The following is a 16262-nucleotide window of genomic DNA, read 5'->3' as shown; positions in this document are numbered from 1 at the left end:
TGACATCGAATGATGTATTAGTCCCAAACAGTTCAGCGTTCTTCATTGAATGACAACTGCAAATCAGCTAAAAGGCCTCGTTCTACTAGCAATATTGTCTCATGTAATACTTTCGCTGAGTCTGCTGAGTCTGAGTTCGTTTTTCAAACCTCTCCAGAATTATTGTTTCAATAAATATTTCATCGCTATTAACGCTTAACTGGGACACGCTTTCCAAACTATTCAAAATTATGTCATCATATTTCTCTACCGAACTCTCATTAATAATAATTCCATCAGTTTCAATTTTATTATTCTTCATATCTTTCGGATAATTACAATAATTCAAATCTGACTCTGTATTTTCACCTTCACTGTTCACACAAATCGCTGATTCACATTTTTTCTGTAATCGGTTTAATATACTATTTCCATGGCCTGGTTCTTGTTTATCAATATTGATTCATTCATCTTGTTAACAAAACTTTTATTATCTACATCACTTTTCAACTCTGAACATGAGTCAGTAATATTTCGTTCAAAACCATTATTTGCTGATCCACATTTCTGGCTATAATTAATTTTAATATCTACAAGATCAATCTCGTGTTTATGGGAGATTGAATATTTCTTATCATCATTATTAGAATAGTTTCTTCTAACATATATCCCATTGTGCCTAACACCTTCCAAAGTAGAACCTGATTCAGTGACTATACAACCTCCTAATTCATTCCTTGAATTATCAATATTTGATGGACCGCCGTCTAAAACATTTTCATCAATATGCCTAGTACTAAACTCCTGTGTCCTATCAGTAAAATATGCTTTCTTACGTCTAGCATTTTCCGAAAACTTTCTGCCGTCAAAAGAACACACTCTAATATCATAGCCTTCTTTTTCACAAATTCTATGCATCTTTTTATAAACCCGATAAGCATAATTAACGTTGTAAAAACAATTCCGCGTAAAATGATTATGTTTACCACAAACTTTACATTTCTTACGTCTTCTTTTTCTATTAGTCCTATTATTCACGAGACTAACATTCTGATGCATCTTGACTCCTCTAGATTCACAATCATTACGCATACCAGAGTTCACAAAATGTTCAAACGGCCTGTTATCAATCGTAAAAGAGAAATCCAAATCACTTTCCGATAAATATAAATCTGATAACTCTTCCTTAATCATTTCCCTATCTTTATCCTCTTTGTAAATTATATCTTCCTCATTCAAATCACAATCATTACAAATAAGAACTTCATCCAACCCATTTTCAATCTCAAAGTTACTAACATGATAATATACATCCACTTCATTTGAAACATAATAATTACAAGAGTCAAAATCATCAGAGATAATAGCATTATCTAAACAATTCTCATTTTCAAACTCATTTCCGATTTCCAATAGTTCTTCAAATTCGGGTTCCATAATATCATTAATTACTTGCACCTGTCCAAATTTCCACTCATTCAAATACTGACATGATAATTCATATTTCTCAATATTTTTATACAATTCTACAATAGTACTATTTGATAACATTATAATTCTTTCAAATATATTTGAAGACAAACCTCTTAAAATTATCCTGATAATCCGAGATTCATGCATATTCGAATCTACTTTTCTACATAGGGATAAGACTCGTGCTACAAAATCTCTACCATCTTCTTCAAATTCCATGCTACAAGTATCTAATTCCTTTTCTAGTTTCCACAATTTGAGAGGAGATCGATAGAAATTAACCAATTTTTCTTTCACTGGCATATATTCAAATTTGTCCTGTCGAGTCAAATCATTCTCAATAACGTCAAAATATTTCTCAGCACTTCCTTTCAAACAAAACCGCAAGTATAATAAATTATCTTTTTCATCCCAACCGTTCGCTAAGGCAACCTTTTCAAAATAGTTGAAAAAATCATCAATGTCAAATTCTTCATCTTTTCCATCAAAAAATTTCGGTAATAGTAACGGTCTAAGTTTTTCCATTGTTAATCTGTTCCAATCCAATTCTATTCAATAATAAATAATAAATTTCCAATTAATCTGGTTTCAATAATCATAATTCTCCATATCTCAAATATCGATATCTCTCCAATAATAATAAATTTATCCTATTCAATCATATCTCAATAATCATTAATTTCTCATTCATCATAAATATCTAATTCTTTCTAATAAGAATTGATAATAAATCTTGCAATCGTACAAAATCTTCAATTGTCATAGCTTTTGCAATTCAAAATCAATAATAATCGTAAATCTTCCAATATCGTGAATCTCAAAATTAATCTGTTCAATTATAATCATCATTCTCCATCCGTTAAAATCCATTATTAGTAATCAATTATTGTTCCACAAATTCAATAAATCCTCGAAATTCATCCTACTAACTGTTTCTAGAGTCCCGTAAGGTTTAAACTCAACTACTTCACCCATAATTTCACTGAAATAAAAACATATAATTATTTAATAATGAAAAATGCAACCACAAAAATTGAATCTTCAATGAGGTAACCGGAAAAGTCCAAATTTTAAAAGCTGGATTAAAAACCCTTTGAGCCTCCACCAATTATGTAAGGGTGGGAAAATACCCTCCACCAATTATGTAAACTATATATGGACGGCAGGATAACCTCCACCAAATATGTAAACACGATATGTGGCGGCAGGATAAACCTCCACCAAATATGTAAACTATATGTGGCTACACCGAGTATGTAAGGGTGGGAAAATGAAAAACAAGAAATGATCGTACAAGTTTTGATAATTAAAACAAAACAATAAATTATTAGTACAAAATTAGAATTATAATTAGAAATTATGAAATAACAATAAATAGATAAATATTTCAAGGGCTACTCGCTTGGCTGCTAGTGAAGATTAAATTTGTTGTGGTTATGGAAAAATTAAAACAATGACTCAGTAGTCACCTACCTTTTATGATAATGGCCCCCAATTTTTAATCCACTGGTTAATCGCGACGTTAATTATTAATGGAAAATAAAAAAAACTGATCTAATGAAGTGGGTTCAGATCCCTTCCTATTCAATAATACAATTCTCTTTAAACTGCCCGAACTGTGACAGGAAAACTGTATTATAAAACAAGAACAAAATCTATCCCCCTCACCAGAACAGCCGGACTTTTACTCTCAGTCCTAACGAACGAGCTCACACACCGACTAGTAAAAATTTTGGGTATTAATATATAACTCAGTCAATGCCAAACATGAAGCCATTTCAAATACATATTTTTATCAGTCGCACAAGCCGAGCACGTTTGTTATGAAAAACAAAAGAGAAACTACAATAATTTTGATAACAAGTGAAATAAACAATCTTTCTGTCGATGACAAAACTGTTCAAAGGCAGAAACACCATTCATTAAACTTTTCGTAAAATAAAACTCTAAAATCCTGATCAATATGAGATAAATATATGAATCATATATATGTCCCATATGACCAGGTGACACTGCGAAACGTGAAAAACGTTTCTCAATGAAAAAAATAATCAAGAAACTCAGAACAAGTGTGAGATCGATGGAAAGGATAATGATAGGAGTGAAAAGAATAGATAGGATAACCAAAATATGCATCAGAAATGAAACAAGAATTGAAGATGTAGGTAGAATGATTATCGAGAGAAAATGGAATTGGGCAGGCCATATCGCAAGGACAACGGATGGAAGATGGACCAAAACAATACTCGACTGGCACCCACGCACGCTGAGGAGAAGCAGAGGAAGGCCCCCATACAGATGGGACGAAGAATTCAGGAGAGTATGCGGCGGAGCGACTGGTAGAGAGTAGCAAGAGAAAGGAAGGAATGAGATTTTTTTTTGATTGATTGATTTTTTATTGAGTGCTAGGTCTAGTAAGACCCATTGCACATTACAACAAAACATAACATCACAAAAATAATAGAATGTAAAAACTAAAGATAAATATTCTAAGAACTTAGAATTAAATAGGTAATGAGATTACAATAAAATATTAATTATAATTAATACTAATTATAATGAAATGAAGAATATTAAACTACAATAAAAAACTAGAAAATAATTACTGCAGCATTAACAACAAGCAATAACAGATTCCATCACTCAATCAATACCAGCAGAATGAAAATTAAAACAGAAAAACAAAGTAAATACATTTTCAGCAAATTAGTAGATAGAAAAGAGAATAAAACTTGCATTGATATTTCCTTGAAAAAAAAAATTGAACTGTTATTAAACAGTGGAGAAAAAAAATGTATCTATATAATTATAGGCTATACTATCAAACCAAAAATAATCAAAGTAATACATGTTATAATGAAGTGTGTAGATAAATGAGAGAGAAGAATGAAAAACTTATTCACACAAGTCTGGCTCTACAAGGATTGAAATGAAGGAGATGGAAGAAAACTTTACAAAACGCACTCGTACAACACTTTATCCTTCTATGGAAAAAGGATAACTATACCCCAGCATCTGCTGATTATTGCCTTTTGAATTGTATATAGCTTTTGATTTAAAATTTTTGTAATTGTTTAAGGAAGCAATAAACGGGTTATTTATTTATAAGGAGGTATTGCAAATTGTGCATAATATCATTTTGTATAAGTGAGGGTAGGGCCAGATGGACAGCAACCCGCCGAAAATATGTTCATTAGGTATATCATTCAATATCATTCAATATAAAATTATCTAACCATTATTTTGATCATATCGCATATCTCGATATGGAGTGTTGGACCTGGCAAACTACTTACTTGCATTAAATAATCGAAATTGGAGATCTCAAGATTGACCCACTTGTGTGTGAGGCCGGACGAGCGTAGTAGGTCGGCTGGAGAGCATGTTCTCGTGTAGAGCAGGTTGGGGGGACGGACGCTCAGCAATCTACTCACTACGCGGTTTCTCGTCTGTTCACAAAAAAGTTTCAATTTTTCAAACAAAATTTTGAATTTTCAAGTTTTGTTACTGAATTGAATAGATAAATGACCTGGCTGAGTTGAGAGTTTTCAGGTCGCACATGATCAAACTCAGGGTCTCTGACATGAAGTAACGCCTGCTTTTAGGCACCTGGGACCGATGACGTGTCCATCCAGTTTGAATATTATATTGACTTGAAATGAGTTAATTATCCACATATACTTCATTATGCACAATTTTAGATAAATAATTGCTTCAAATCTGTAATCGTTACAAGGACACTTCTTTGGATATTGTATTCCAAATAAATTACCGTACTCTTGATATGGATTACAGATATTAAACATTTAATTTCTACACAGTACCGGTAGGTTTCTACAAGGTTACATTTCAATATTCTAATTTTTGCAATATTGACAAAAATCTTCGGTAAAGCTGAGGTTTTGGCTAAACACTTCACAATTTTGCTAGTACATGTAGTTCAGTTCATAGTTTCAATAATAATTTCTTTGTGAATTACCGTGAAATACATCTATTACCTTTGTGGTGAAATTGAGAAAGTAGTTAGTCTGATCGATAAGGAAGAATTCGAGGGCACTCCTTCGAAGGTTATATCGACGCAAATAAATTTCTCTCAATCTGGATAACGGCCACTGAAACAAAATTAATATTCATTTACAAGGTAATACATTGAAGATATACTGCACAATAATGAAATGATTTAAATTAAAATATAACATTATTAACCACTTGAAATTATGCATTTAACCTTATTTGAATAACCTCTATCATTTAACCATTCCATTTTTAATAGGTAATATATTTATTAAACTACATTGTGAAATACGTTTTTATAATTTCACTTGAATTTCCTTGCCATAAAATCATAAAAAGTCTTATAACTGAACAGTAAGCACATTCCATAAGTTACCTGCCACAACTCGTGTTAGGTAAGCCAGACTTTGAGGCAGCGCCGAGCATACTAAACATTCATTTCATTATTCCCTTTTAAAATTCATATTAGAATAAAATTACTGATCATCCTTGGATTAATGCAAATTTTGTAAAGGGACAGCTTAAAAGAGAGAAAGCTTTGATCGGCCGTTCCCACTGTAAAATTTCATCAATTCCAGTAGCCCACTGTTTCAAACTACACTTTCCCGACCATCCAACTTCTACCTTTTTATTTGTCGTGGGAAAGGAAATCTGCTTACAGATTCTACACACAGTGATCCGCGCTGTGTGGATATGTAGAGATGTAAAGCTGTGCTCCGTGTGCCCCCGACCACTGCACCTGCACTAGACCAAAAAAGCCTACTTCATCAACAGAACAGTAACACAACTACTTGAATACTTCCCTTCTTGTATTGATTGGACATACACCAACTCCGCCCCGCGGTCAAATGAGAGTGATACATGGCTCCTATACACACGTACACTATGTACGTAGTGACGTCTTTACTGCTTGTCACATTATTTGTCCCTCTCTCTCTCTCTCTCTCTCTCTCTCTCTCTCGCTCTCTCTCTCTCTCTCTCTCTCTCTCTCTCTCTCTCCTCTCTCTCTCTCTCTCTCTCTTCTCTCTCTCTCTCTCTCTCTCTCTCTCTCTCTCTCTCTCTCTCTCTCTCTCTCTCTCTCTCTCTCTCTTCTCTCTCTCTCTCTCTCTCTCTCTCTCTCTCTCTTCTCTCTCTCTCTCTCTCTCTATTAATTAATTAAGTTTAAAATTTTCTTTTATTATCTGTAATTGTATTTTGATTAAGAGTTTTATTTACTTATGTTAATCTTATGTAATCTTATTACATAATATGTAATCTTTTTTTCCGTTTTATTATGTGAATTTTTCTTCTATTGTAAAGGGTTGTGTGGTAGAGAGGACCAGGAGTCCTAACTCCGCCCTAATAAAGGCATATAATCAATCAATCAATCAATCTCTCTCTCTCTGACGAACATCACTCGGTTAGCCTAACATAATAGAGAATAGAGGGAGCACAGAACCTTGTATCTGCGACAGAGTAAAGGTTGGAAGATATATGAGAAGCTTTTTTCTGAATTTATGTGTAGAGAAATAATTTATTCAACACCCTTTATCCTCTCTCACTACTGTAGGCGAAAATACCCCATTGACAAAATAGTAAATATTTTGTTTTATCAAACAGTGCCTTTTGCACATGAATGCAAATATATCTGTTGAAAGAGTGAGCCTACCTTGAAGTCATGCCGCTCAACCTCTTCTTTAACGGGACTGAGATCGTAGAAGTAGACGTGAGTGGTGGAAATGTCGAGCCGGCCCTTGACAGCTGTCATCAGCACCACCAGGTCACACTCCTGCGACACAATTATCTTCTCTCGACTCGCTCCAGCAACGCCGTCATTTTCCCCCGCCCCGTCACTTCTGTTGTTAACAATTTCAAATCAGTTCATACACAAATCTATACTGGGTGTCACACCAAAGGTGTAATAGTCGAAGACTATTGATTTTACATGCAATTTGCAACAAAAAATGTCTAGTAACATTTTCTTATATCGACCTTGGTTTTCGATGTAGGCCTATTCGATATTTTAGGAAAGCGTAAATTACGTTTTTGAACTTTGTAGGAGTGCTCAAATTTGAAAAAAGTACCTTCGTCGAGTTTAACCAAACTTCAAACAGTTTGAACGCTCATTAAAAGTTCAAAAACGTCAAAGGATAGAATTATATGGATCTTATTCGAAATTTCTTCCTCTTTCCAACCATATCCTTAAAATTGAATTTCAGAATTCTAGTTATTCAAGTTTTTCAAAAATATCGAATATATATATATATATATATATATAATATATATATATATATATATATTATAAACCTCGAAAACTAAGGTCGATAGAAGAAAATATACTGAACATTTTTTGTTGCAAATTTAATGTCTTTGACTTGGGCTATTACACCTTTCGTGGTACAATCTGTTTAGTGGAACAGGATTGATACGGCGAAGAAACATCTGTGAGCAAAACAACGAATGAACCAGTATACTCATACTAGCAAGCTAAGCTTCTTATACAGAGTGTTTCAGAAGTAGTGTCGAACATTTTAGGGAATTGTTTCTGGATGATAGGAGACTACAAATGTCGTATTTTAAGTGTCCAAAACTCAGTGGTTATCCTTATAGCTACCATTCTGTTTTTTCACTCAGGAATTTTTATCTTGAGAACGAAATGTTGTATCTGAAATTTGGCATGAATATTTATGCTATGTCAAATCTAAAAAATTAAATTAAATTTAAATAAATAAAAAAGGTTCTATATAAATTTTCAAAATGGCGGCCATCTCAAATTTTTGATGGCAAATTTCACGAAAACCAATCACTTTACTGAAAATTTACAAGAGACAAAAAAATTAGCAAATTGTATTAAGATTTCAAGGATACATTTTTATTAAGATTGGTCAAAGAATAACGGAGAAATTAATTATTTTCATTCTGCATGCTGTATGGCCATAATATGGAGTCAAGTTTCAGCCAAGTTTCAAAGCTCCATCTAAAATACAATTGGAATTAAAAATTTAATATTCATGTTTAAATGGTGAAAAGTAGTCGTGCATGCAGTACGAGAAGAATCAATTCCTCTGTTATTATTTGAATATTTTTGTTATTTCTTATTTATTCTTAATAAATAAGGTATCGTTGATAGAGTTTGCAAACTTTTTTGTCTCTTGTAAATTTTCTTCAAAGTAAACGGTTTTCGTGAAATTTGCCATCAAAATTTTAAAATGGCCGCCATTTTGAAAATTTAGAAAACTTTTGAAAGTGAAAAACAAAATGGCAGCTTTAAGGATAGCCACTGAGTTTTGTACACTTCAAATACAACATTTGTAGTCTCCTTTATCCAGGAACAGTACCTTAAAATGTTCGACACTACTTCTGAAACACTCTGTATAAGGCTTATAGAAGAAGATTCAGACTATAAGCTTCGGAGCTTATAAGCTTTTTAATGAACAAAACTATCAACCAGGTTACAAAGCTTCAGATCCATCTAGTCATAAATCATATCTATGATGAGGGAAATAAGAACATCTAGTGACGGTTGCATAACAGCCCGTTAGATTTTAACTGTGATTAATTCCACGTGAACCAATCAGAGAAGCCGTCTTTTCAAAACACCTTCTCTGATTGGTTCTCGTGAAATTAATCACGGTTAAAATTCAACCGGCTGTTGTGCAAACTGGCCCTAGAGTTTTGAGAGATTCTCTCACAGACTCAAATCTAGCGACACTAGTGATAGATAATAAATTATTATAGGTTAGCAATAGGTTTGTTCAGCTCAATGAATCAAAACTCCATCATGTTTTCCCTCGAGAACACATAAAAATCATACTAATTAAATGCAAATTTTAATATAATTATAATGTCCACAACCACAGCAATGATATTTTTAAATTATCACGAAAAGTATATAGGCTTTAACAATTCCAAATACTTATTGAAGTACAGTATTTACTTTTTTATACAATAATACTTTTTACAGTTATACAGTCTATAGAATTTGTTATGAATAAGATACATAGGTGAAGGCATACTTGACATCTTCTGGATTGCAGAGGTCTTCTTCAGGAATGTGATCAGTCTCTTCAGCCTCGCTGCCTCGAACAGCGGCTGATGCCAGGTTCAGTGAAGACAGAGGCACTTCATCCGATCTCATACGACTCATCCATCCTATTCAAAAAAAAAAAAAACAAAAAAACAATCAAATTAGTATTATATAAGATGCAAGATGCATCTCAGTATGTATATTATTTAGTCCAGTCACTATATACATACATTGGTGCATTCAATTTATATTGTAATTCTGATTTTTTAATATATTTTTTGGGTACATAAGAGAAGCCCAGAATCAATTTCTTCATGAAAATTTCCTTGTGCTAGATACAGGGTGGCCCAAACAACTCGTATTTTCGGCTTATTTTCTAGTTTACAGCTATGTCTGCCAAATATCGTAATCGGACAGAAAAATTTGCTCCCGCCTTTTTTTCAGATTATGAAATTCTGAATAAAATAAGAGATTATTCGAAACTCTCTATCACCAATTAGTACTGAGCTATGATTTTTCAAAAATGATTGAAATTTGAAGAAAACATAAATTTTGATGAATTTTAGTTTTTGATCAACAGTATCTTCCGATTATTTACCATTTATATGTATAATTCAGAATCCCTCTGGGCGTATTTTTGTGCTCTACAATCTGTGATCATGTAGAGTGCTCTATCTCATATAGATTTCCAGGTACACCGACAACAATGCTCCTTGTATTGTGAAAAACACCTTATTTTCAGCTTCAACCATCATCACCAACTATACTCTGAGAGATATTACTTTTAACATAGCTCTCACTCGAAGACAGACAGCCCCGATAATCTTTCCTTCACTAATTACTCCCACTACCTAACAACTTTCTCCATACCGTACTTTTGTGTCAATATTCAATTGTGCGCAGCCTGCTTACTCCTCTCCTATAAACTGTGGAAGGAGAAACTGGTTTCCCCTCTTCATGTTAAAAGTAATATCTATTGGACTATACATTGTCCTCACATTGATATTCCGCACAATGACATAAGTTCATGAGATTATGTTCTATGAGAATCACCCGTTAGATGCACTTTATTTCAGTATTTCCTAGTTGGGAGGCGCGCTCAAGGACACCTCAAGGATCAGGATAAAAATTTCAAACACTTATAACTTTTGACACAATACTCAGATTTCATCGTACTACACTTCATTATTCTCGGCTCGTCAAGGCGGTCCAAAATCATGCATCATAAGTCAAATTCGGTCTAAAAATGGAAAATTTATTGTTGAGTGTACCTGCCCATATTTCAATTCACAAGGAAATTTTGCATGAAGAAATTGATTCTGGACTTCTCTGATGTACCCAAATAATACTGTATAATAAAAAATTAGAACTACAATATAAATTGTAAGCACACCCCCTTTTTTATGTCTATATTGACTGGACTAATCAGGTGATCAAATATGATGATTTATTTGTGATCCGCCATCAAATTGTATTTTCCCTTAGGGCTACTCTTGAATAGAAATAAAAATAAAAATCCAAGTAGCATTTTTTTAATTGTTTACTTACGAAATGTTTCGGCCATTATTCTTATTTTTCATTTCTATGATATAATATGTGACTATGCAGCCCATGGCCCGCAGCACACAAACCGATTTTTGTTGATAGCATTATTTCTCTATCATTTTACAACTTTGTCTGGTATGGAATGAAAAGAAGTAGACCAATAAGGTGATATTTATGTTCTCCGGTAAAGACGCACATAGTAATACGAGAAATATCGTAACAGAAATAGATATTAGGTTTAGTAGGTAATAGAAAGAGATATCGGTGAAAGTATTCCGTCATGAAATTATGTGTTTGCACTTTTCAGAATGGCTCAAACGATTTTGAAAGATTTGATTCAATTTGAATATTTGAGTGAAACAATTGAAACCGAAACTTATTTTATTACTAAAATACCACTTATTTACTTGTATTTATCATAATTATATATACTACCACAACTACCGTTCAGCTACTACTACTACATAAAGCTATAGCCTGCTAAAAATATAAATACTACTATGAGGAGTATTCTTATTAGGTAAATAATACATGCAGGATCATGTTCCTTTTCAGAAATACGTCATGTGATTACTGTGATAAGAAGGCAGAAGAGTTCACAACATAAAAAAATTAATTCAAGAATATCGACTTTAATTTACATGATGAATACAACATAATTATGTATGACATTTATTATATTAGTAGGATATTATTTATTAATAAATTAAAAAAAATAAATAATCATGTTGTATTATTAATTCATCATATAAATAATTATGATGAGCATTTGGATGGAAAACAAGTAGGCCTATCTACTAAACAGAGTTCCGTCTGCTTAATTCACGCATATAGATTACAGAGTAATTGTTAATATCAAGATTAAGCAGTAATAACTTCTGAATTAGTCACCTTTTCCAATATATTATCAGTAATTATTATTACATAATTGGTGATAACAAAGTTTTATTTTGAAGGCCACATCCGTAGCCTGATGATTAGAATTTATGTTGATTGAACTTCATATTGTTCAACATGAAAAAAATTCAAATCCATTAGATCCAAGAAAATTCTAGGTACTTTCTCATGTGCCATCATATTAAGCATCTAGAAGCAGCCTGAATATTTTCAGTCGATATTTTTAGAACGATCCAATTAGAGCCGTGTGGATGGAAACATGAATAATTTTCAAGAAGCTTCAGTGCTGGAAAAGGTCACTTGATTTTCAAGGAAGAATCTTGTGTTGGCCTTGTGAAGGTCGCAGACCACTCACTATATATGACGATTCATTAAAGATGACGGTTATGTTTCAAGGCTAATACATGCAGACAGTTGAAATCAAATTCAAGTAGTGATTTGCACTGATTTTATTCTTCAAATGAGAGGATATAATATGGAAATGGCGAAATACCAACAGTAACAATAAATTATCTCATATGTAGTGTCATGATCTGACACTGCAAAACTCCATGCTCCTTACAAGTTTTTATGATTGTACACAAAACATTTAATAAATTTACAATGAAAACCGAAGACATTTTACTACAGTATTGGACTGGAAAGAAGATCTCTAGTTGTGGCGAGCGGGGGCGGGTGGGAGGAACCTGACTGCTGTATTTCTAATAATTATAAATATAACCTACAGCCTGATTATTACGGCATGCTGCCTGGTTGACTCGAATAGCTGGATACAAATGATCAAATAATGTTATTGCTATGCATTTTCTTGGTGCTGTGTACTGTGGAAGGGTGGCGTGAATCGACCCAGGATTTTCTTTCCAGTCCGCGACTGTACATATTTATACTGATACATTTTGAATGCTCATTTGGAGGAGTTCATGCTTTTATTGTAATTGAAAAGGAATATTCTGCTTGATTATGTTCTTATATACCGTTTAGGCCTTCTGTATACCTTCCTCATAGCGATTCCCATGGCTATTGGAAAGGATATTTTTCAATCAGAGGACTATACAGCTGAATCCTCAATATGTTGACAGCAGAACCAGCATTTAGCTATTTTTGAATAGTGTGGATGCGGCAAAGAGCTTGGCAATTATGGATCTCAAGAAGATGAACAACTAAAATCAGCATTTCATGAAAATTGAGCATCTCAAGAAAAAGACATGCAAACGACATCTAGATACGACGAGTGAAACACTACAATAGGCCTTCTGTTGTTATTATCTCTGGATTGATGCAACAACAACCAATATAAAAATTGACATGACATTGGTAGTTCTTTAATCCTCACATGAAAATCGTAATTTATTGTCCATTATAGTAGAGATGTTTGAATTCTAGGATCGAAATTTTTCAAGATTAGCGATATTTCAGAATAGTTCAAAAGTTTGTGTTTATCACATACATAAGTTTGTAAAGTTTATTAATTGACTTTTCATTCTATCGGATTCAAAATTATTTATAGTGTATTCCAGTTATTAATTTTTAAAGTAGAGATTTTTTGTCATGTGAACTTAAACCTACTTTGAACATTTTATTTGACGAGATTTAGGAACAGAAAAAGTTTTGGGCTAGCGCCTGTTTTTTCATTCCAATACCTAGTGTAATTATTCATCCAATAAATAAATAGGCTAAATGAATAAATATCACTGTATTATTTGAAAAAGTGGAATTGACAATATTCAACCATCTATAGTGTTTCATCCGTCTGTTTCTCAATATAAACAGAAACTTTACAAATAAGGAAACATCTAGATATTGTAAAATTATATACAAAAGTATATTTTATTCTTACTTTATCAAAAACCAACTGACATGCGTCCTATTAGAATTAAATTACGATTTACAAACAATAATAAGATGACTGATAATCAATTATTATTAGGATTAAGATGATGATTATCATTTTTTTTTGTAAATAATATTTTTTAATTTAAAAAATATGTAGAAAAAATTGTCAGATTACATGCTCTTATTTTCTTCTAAAATTATGCTCGCCTCCAGTATACTTATAAATATTTTTTTCTGTAGAATGAATATTAACTAAATATATTAAAAGAATAAGTTTATTCTTGGAACTGTGTCTTGAATTGTGAAAGTATTTATTCTTGAATCATTAAATTAGTGGAACAATAATTTTAATTGAAAATCTTTTTTCCTCTTTATTTGTATACTCAGTCTATTCATGATTCTCAATTTCTCAATATATCTAGGGCTTTTTAATCAGCCTAGAATTTAATGAAAAATAGAAACATTATTCCAGAATTTGAAATCTTACATTTTTGCCAAACTCTAATAAAAATAATATCATGAGTACTACTTAATATGGTATGACGTCTGAGATAAAATAATGAGAAATCGACATAGAGAAGACTGAGACATACCCACTCCACCTTTTTTAGCTGCTTGAGAAGAGATGCGATACCGAGCGTTCAGAAACATCGAATAAAATTTGAACAAGAATAATGTCACTAACTACCTACTCCTATTAACTATTATGACGTATGTTTTCAGCATCATAATAATTTTCAACAAATCGGTGATTGAAAATTACACGACAGCTATATTTAAACCAATAATTACCTTATTCTGAATAATAATAACATTTTTCTCTAATGATATTTCATATTTTCTGGTTTAAAATACATTGTTTAATTCAACACAATTTGCAGGAATCTGCATGGGGGAATCTCAACTAGAAACTGTTTTTATAATGAACCAACATTATCTCATCTACAACTGTTACAAAGTCAATCTGCAATGTGCTTAAGAGCCTCATTCACTTCAGCAAATTCCAACACTCATGTCACAAACTATGAGGAATTTTCTAAATAAAATTGTGAAAAAATGACTATAGGTTCTTTTCTCCAAATTGCACAATACTTATAGATATGAAAGCCTAATAATATGTCATTACCTTTTCCACTTTTATTCGATTATTCATTTTCTAGTCAGTTGATAGTGTAATATTTGAAGTAATTTTTCATAGAGCAATCAAGGTTAGATCTCAAGGTTAGATATAGCTACATTTGAAGTTGATTTCTACAGTATTATATTAAAAACCACCCTCAAACTTTTGAACACCTGCTCTTCCTTGGCAGACCAAACCAACTGCTTATTATAAGATTGCTGAGTTTGGAGCAATTTACAGTTAATAAGAATATTGCGACAGGCCTACCTGTATTATCTCTGAGATTGCTTGCGTCAGTGTGGGGATTGAAGTGCGGGAATGGCTTCAGTTTCAATCTCATGCGAGAATATGTCTCATGGCAGGACAGCTTCCAATGCTTTTCTTCTTGGTTTCTGCAACAACATTCAAAAACACAGATTGAGTGATCTTTCTAATAATTAGATGCATAATAATCGATTTCATAATAATAATAATAATGGTTATTATTTACAGTATTCGATGATTGAGGGTACGGTACATGAATGAATAATAATAATATCGAGTGACCTGGCTGACTTAGTTCTGGTGTCAGAGTTTTCATGTCACACCTGATCCATTTCAGGGTCTCTGACATAACCTTACGACAGTTATTAGACAGCCGGGACAATCCAAACGTGTCCATCTAAACACGGGAGTGGCCTGAGAAAAATATCTTGCCCGGGCCGGGATTTTAACCTGGGTCTCTGAAGTATAAAGCCAGCATTTGATCCACTCGACAACTTCCACGGTACATAGCTAATAATTTATAAGTCAATTATGCATGGTTAATAATTTATATTCAAATTAAATTGAATTATATATAAAATTAGAATGTTGATCGATGAAGTATTGAATCCTCGATTTCTTTTTTTTTATTTAGCCATAAACAATACAAGAAAGTACCTACAGGCCAAGTCAATATTTACAATAATTTAAAAAAGTCAAAAGACAATATTTACAATAAATTGTAAAACAATACACAAAATCTATAAAAAGATATCACAAAAACTTAACATATATCGTCAGAATAATTCAAAATAGCCTAAAGAATGTCATATGAATAAGCATGTCACAGCCAGCAATCCAACACCACGTGTATTAAATACTACAGACATTATGAAATAAACAATATTTATCTATCAGTGAGGAACTCTTCCACACTATAATACGCTTTCCCCGCAAGAAAAGTATACAGATCTTTTTTAAAAGTTGCAGATGACATGGACAGAGATCTAGGTTAATTAAGCAATAGTCTCATACCATAGGTTCGAGGGTCTTTGTCGGAAAACTTCAATCTATGCTGAACAATACATGGATTGCCACTACCTCGTGTATTATAGCCATGCATATCAGAATTAGTTTTGAATGAGTCTAAGT

The 16262-nt window shown here is 32.5% G+C and overlaps 1 protein-coding gene across 2 annotated transcripts in view; it reads right to left on the bottom strand.

The window, feature by feature from the left end:
• The window catches only part of LOC111045510 (neurobeachin-like protein 1), a 400901-nt gene that overhangs the window by 37315 nt on the left and 347324 nt on the right, over positions 1–16262 (bottom strand). The window contains exons 2-7 of one of the 2 annotated variants that reach the window (XM_039432470.1): positions 15135–15259; positions 14341–14358; positions 9462–9597; positions 7115–7301; positions 5451–5564; positions 4749–4901 (exon numbers count right to left, since the gene is read on the bottom strand). In XM_039432470.1, the coding sequence (XP_039288404.1) occupies positions 4749–4901; positions 5451–5564; positions 7115–7301; positions 9462–9597; positions 14341–14358; positions 15135–15207 (681 nt within the window). In that variant the 5' untranslated portion in view covers positions 15208–15259. The remainder of the gene's footprint in view (positions 1–4748; positions 4902–5450; positions 5565–7114; positions 7302–9461; positions 9598–14340; positions 14359–15134; positions 15260–16262) is intronic. The other variant, XM_039432471.1, reaches the window with a different exon arrangement.

The sequence above is a fragment of the Nilaparvata lugens genome, chromosome 7, assembly GCF_014356525.2.
Source record: "Nilaparvata lugens isolate BPH chromosome 7, ASM1435652v1, whole genome shotgun sequence".
Taxonomy (NCBI): Eukaryota; Metazoa; Arthropoda; class Insecta; order Hemiptera; family Delphacidae; genus Nilaparvata; species Nilaparvata lugens.
This window is presented reverse-complemented; position numbering and strand designations above follow the sequence as displayed.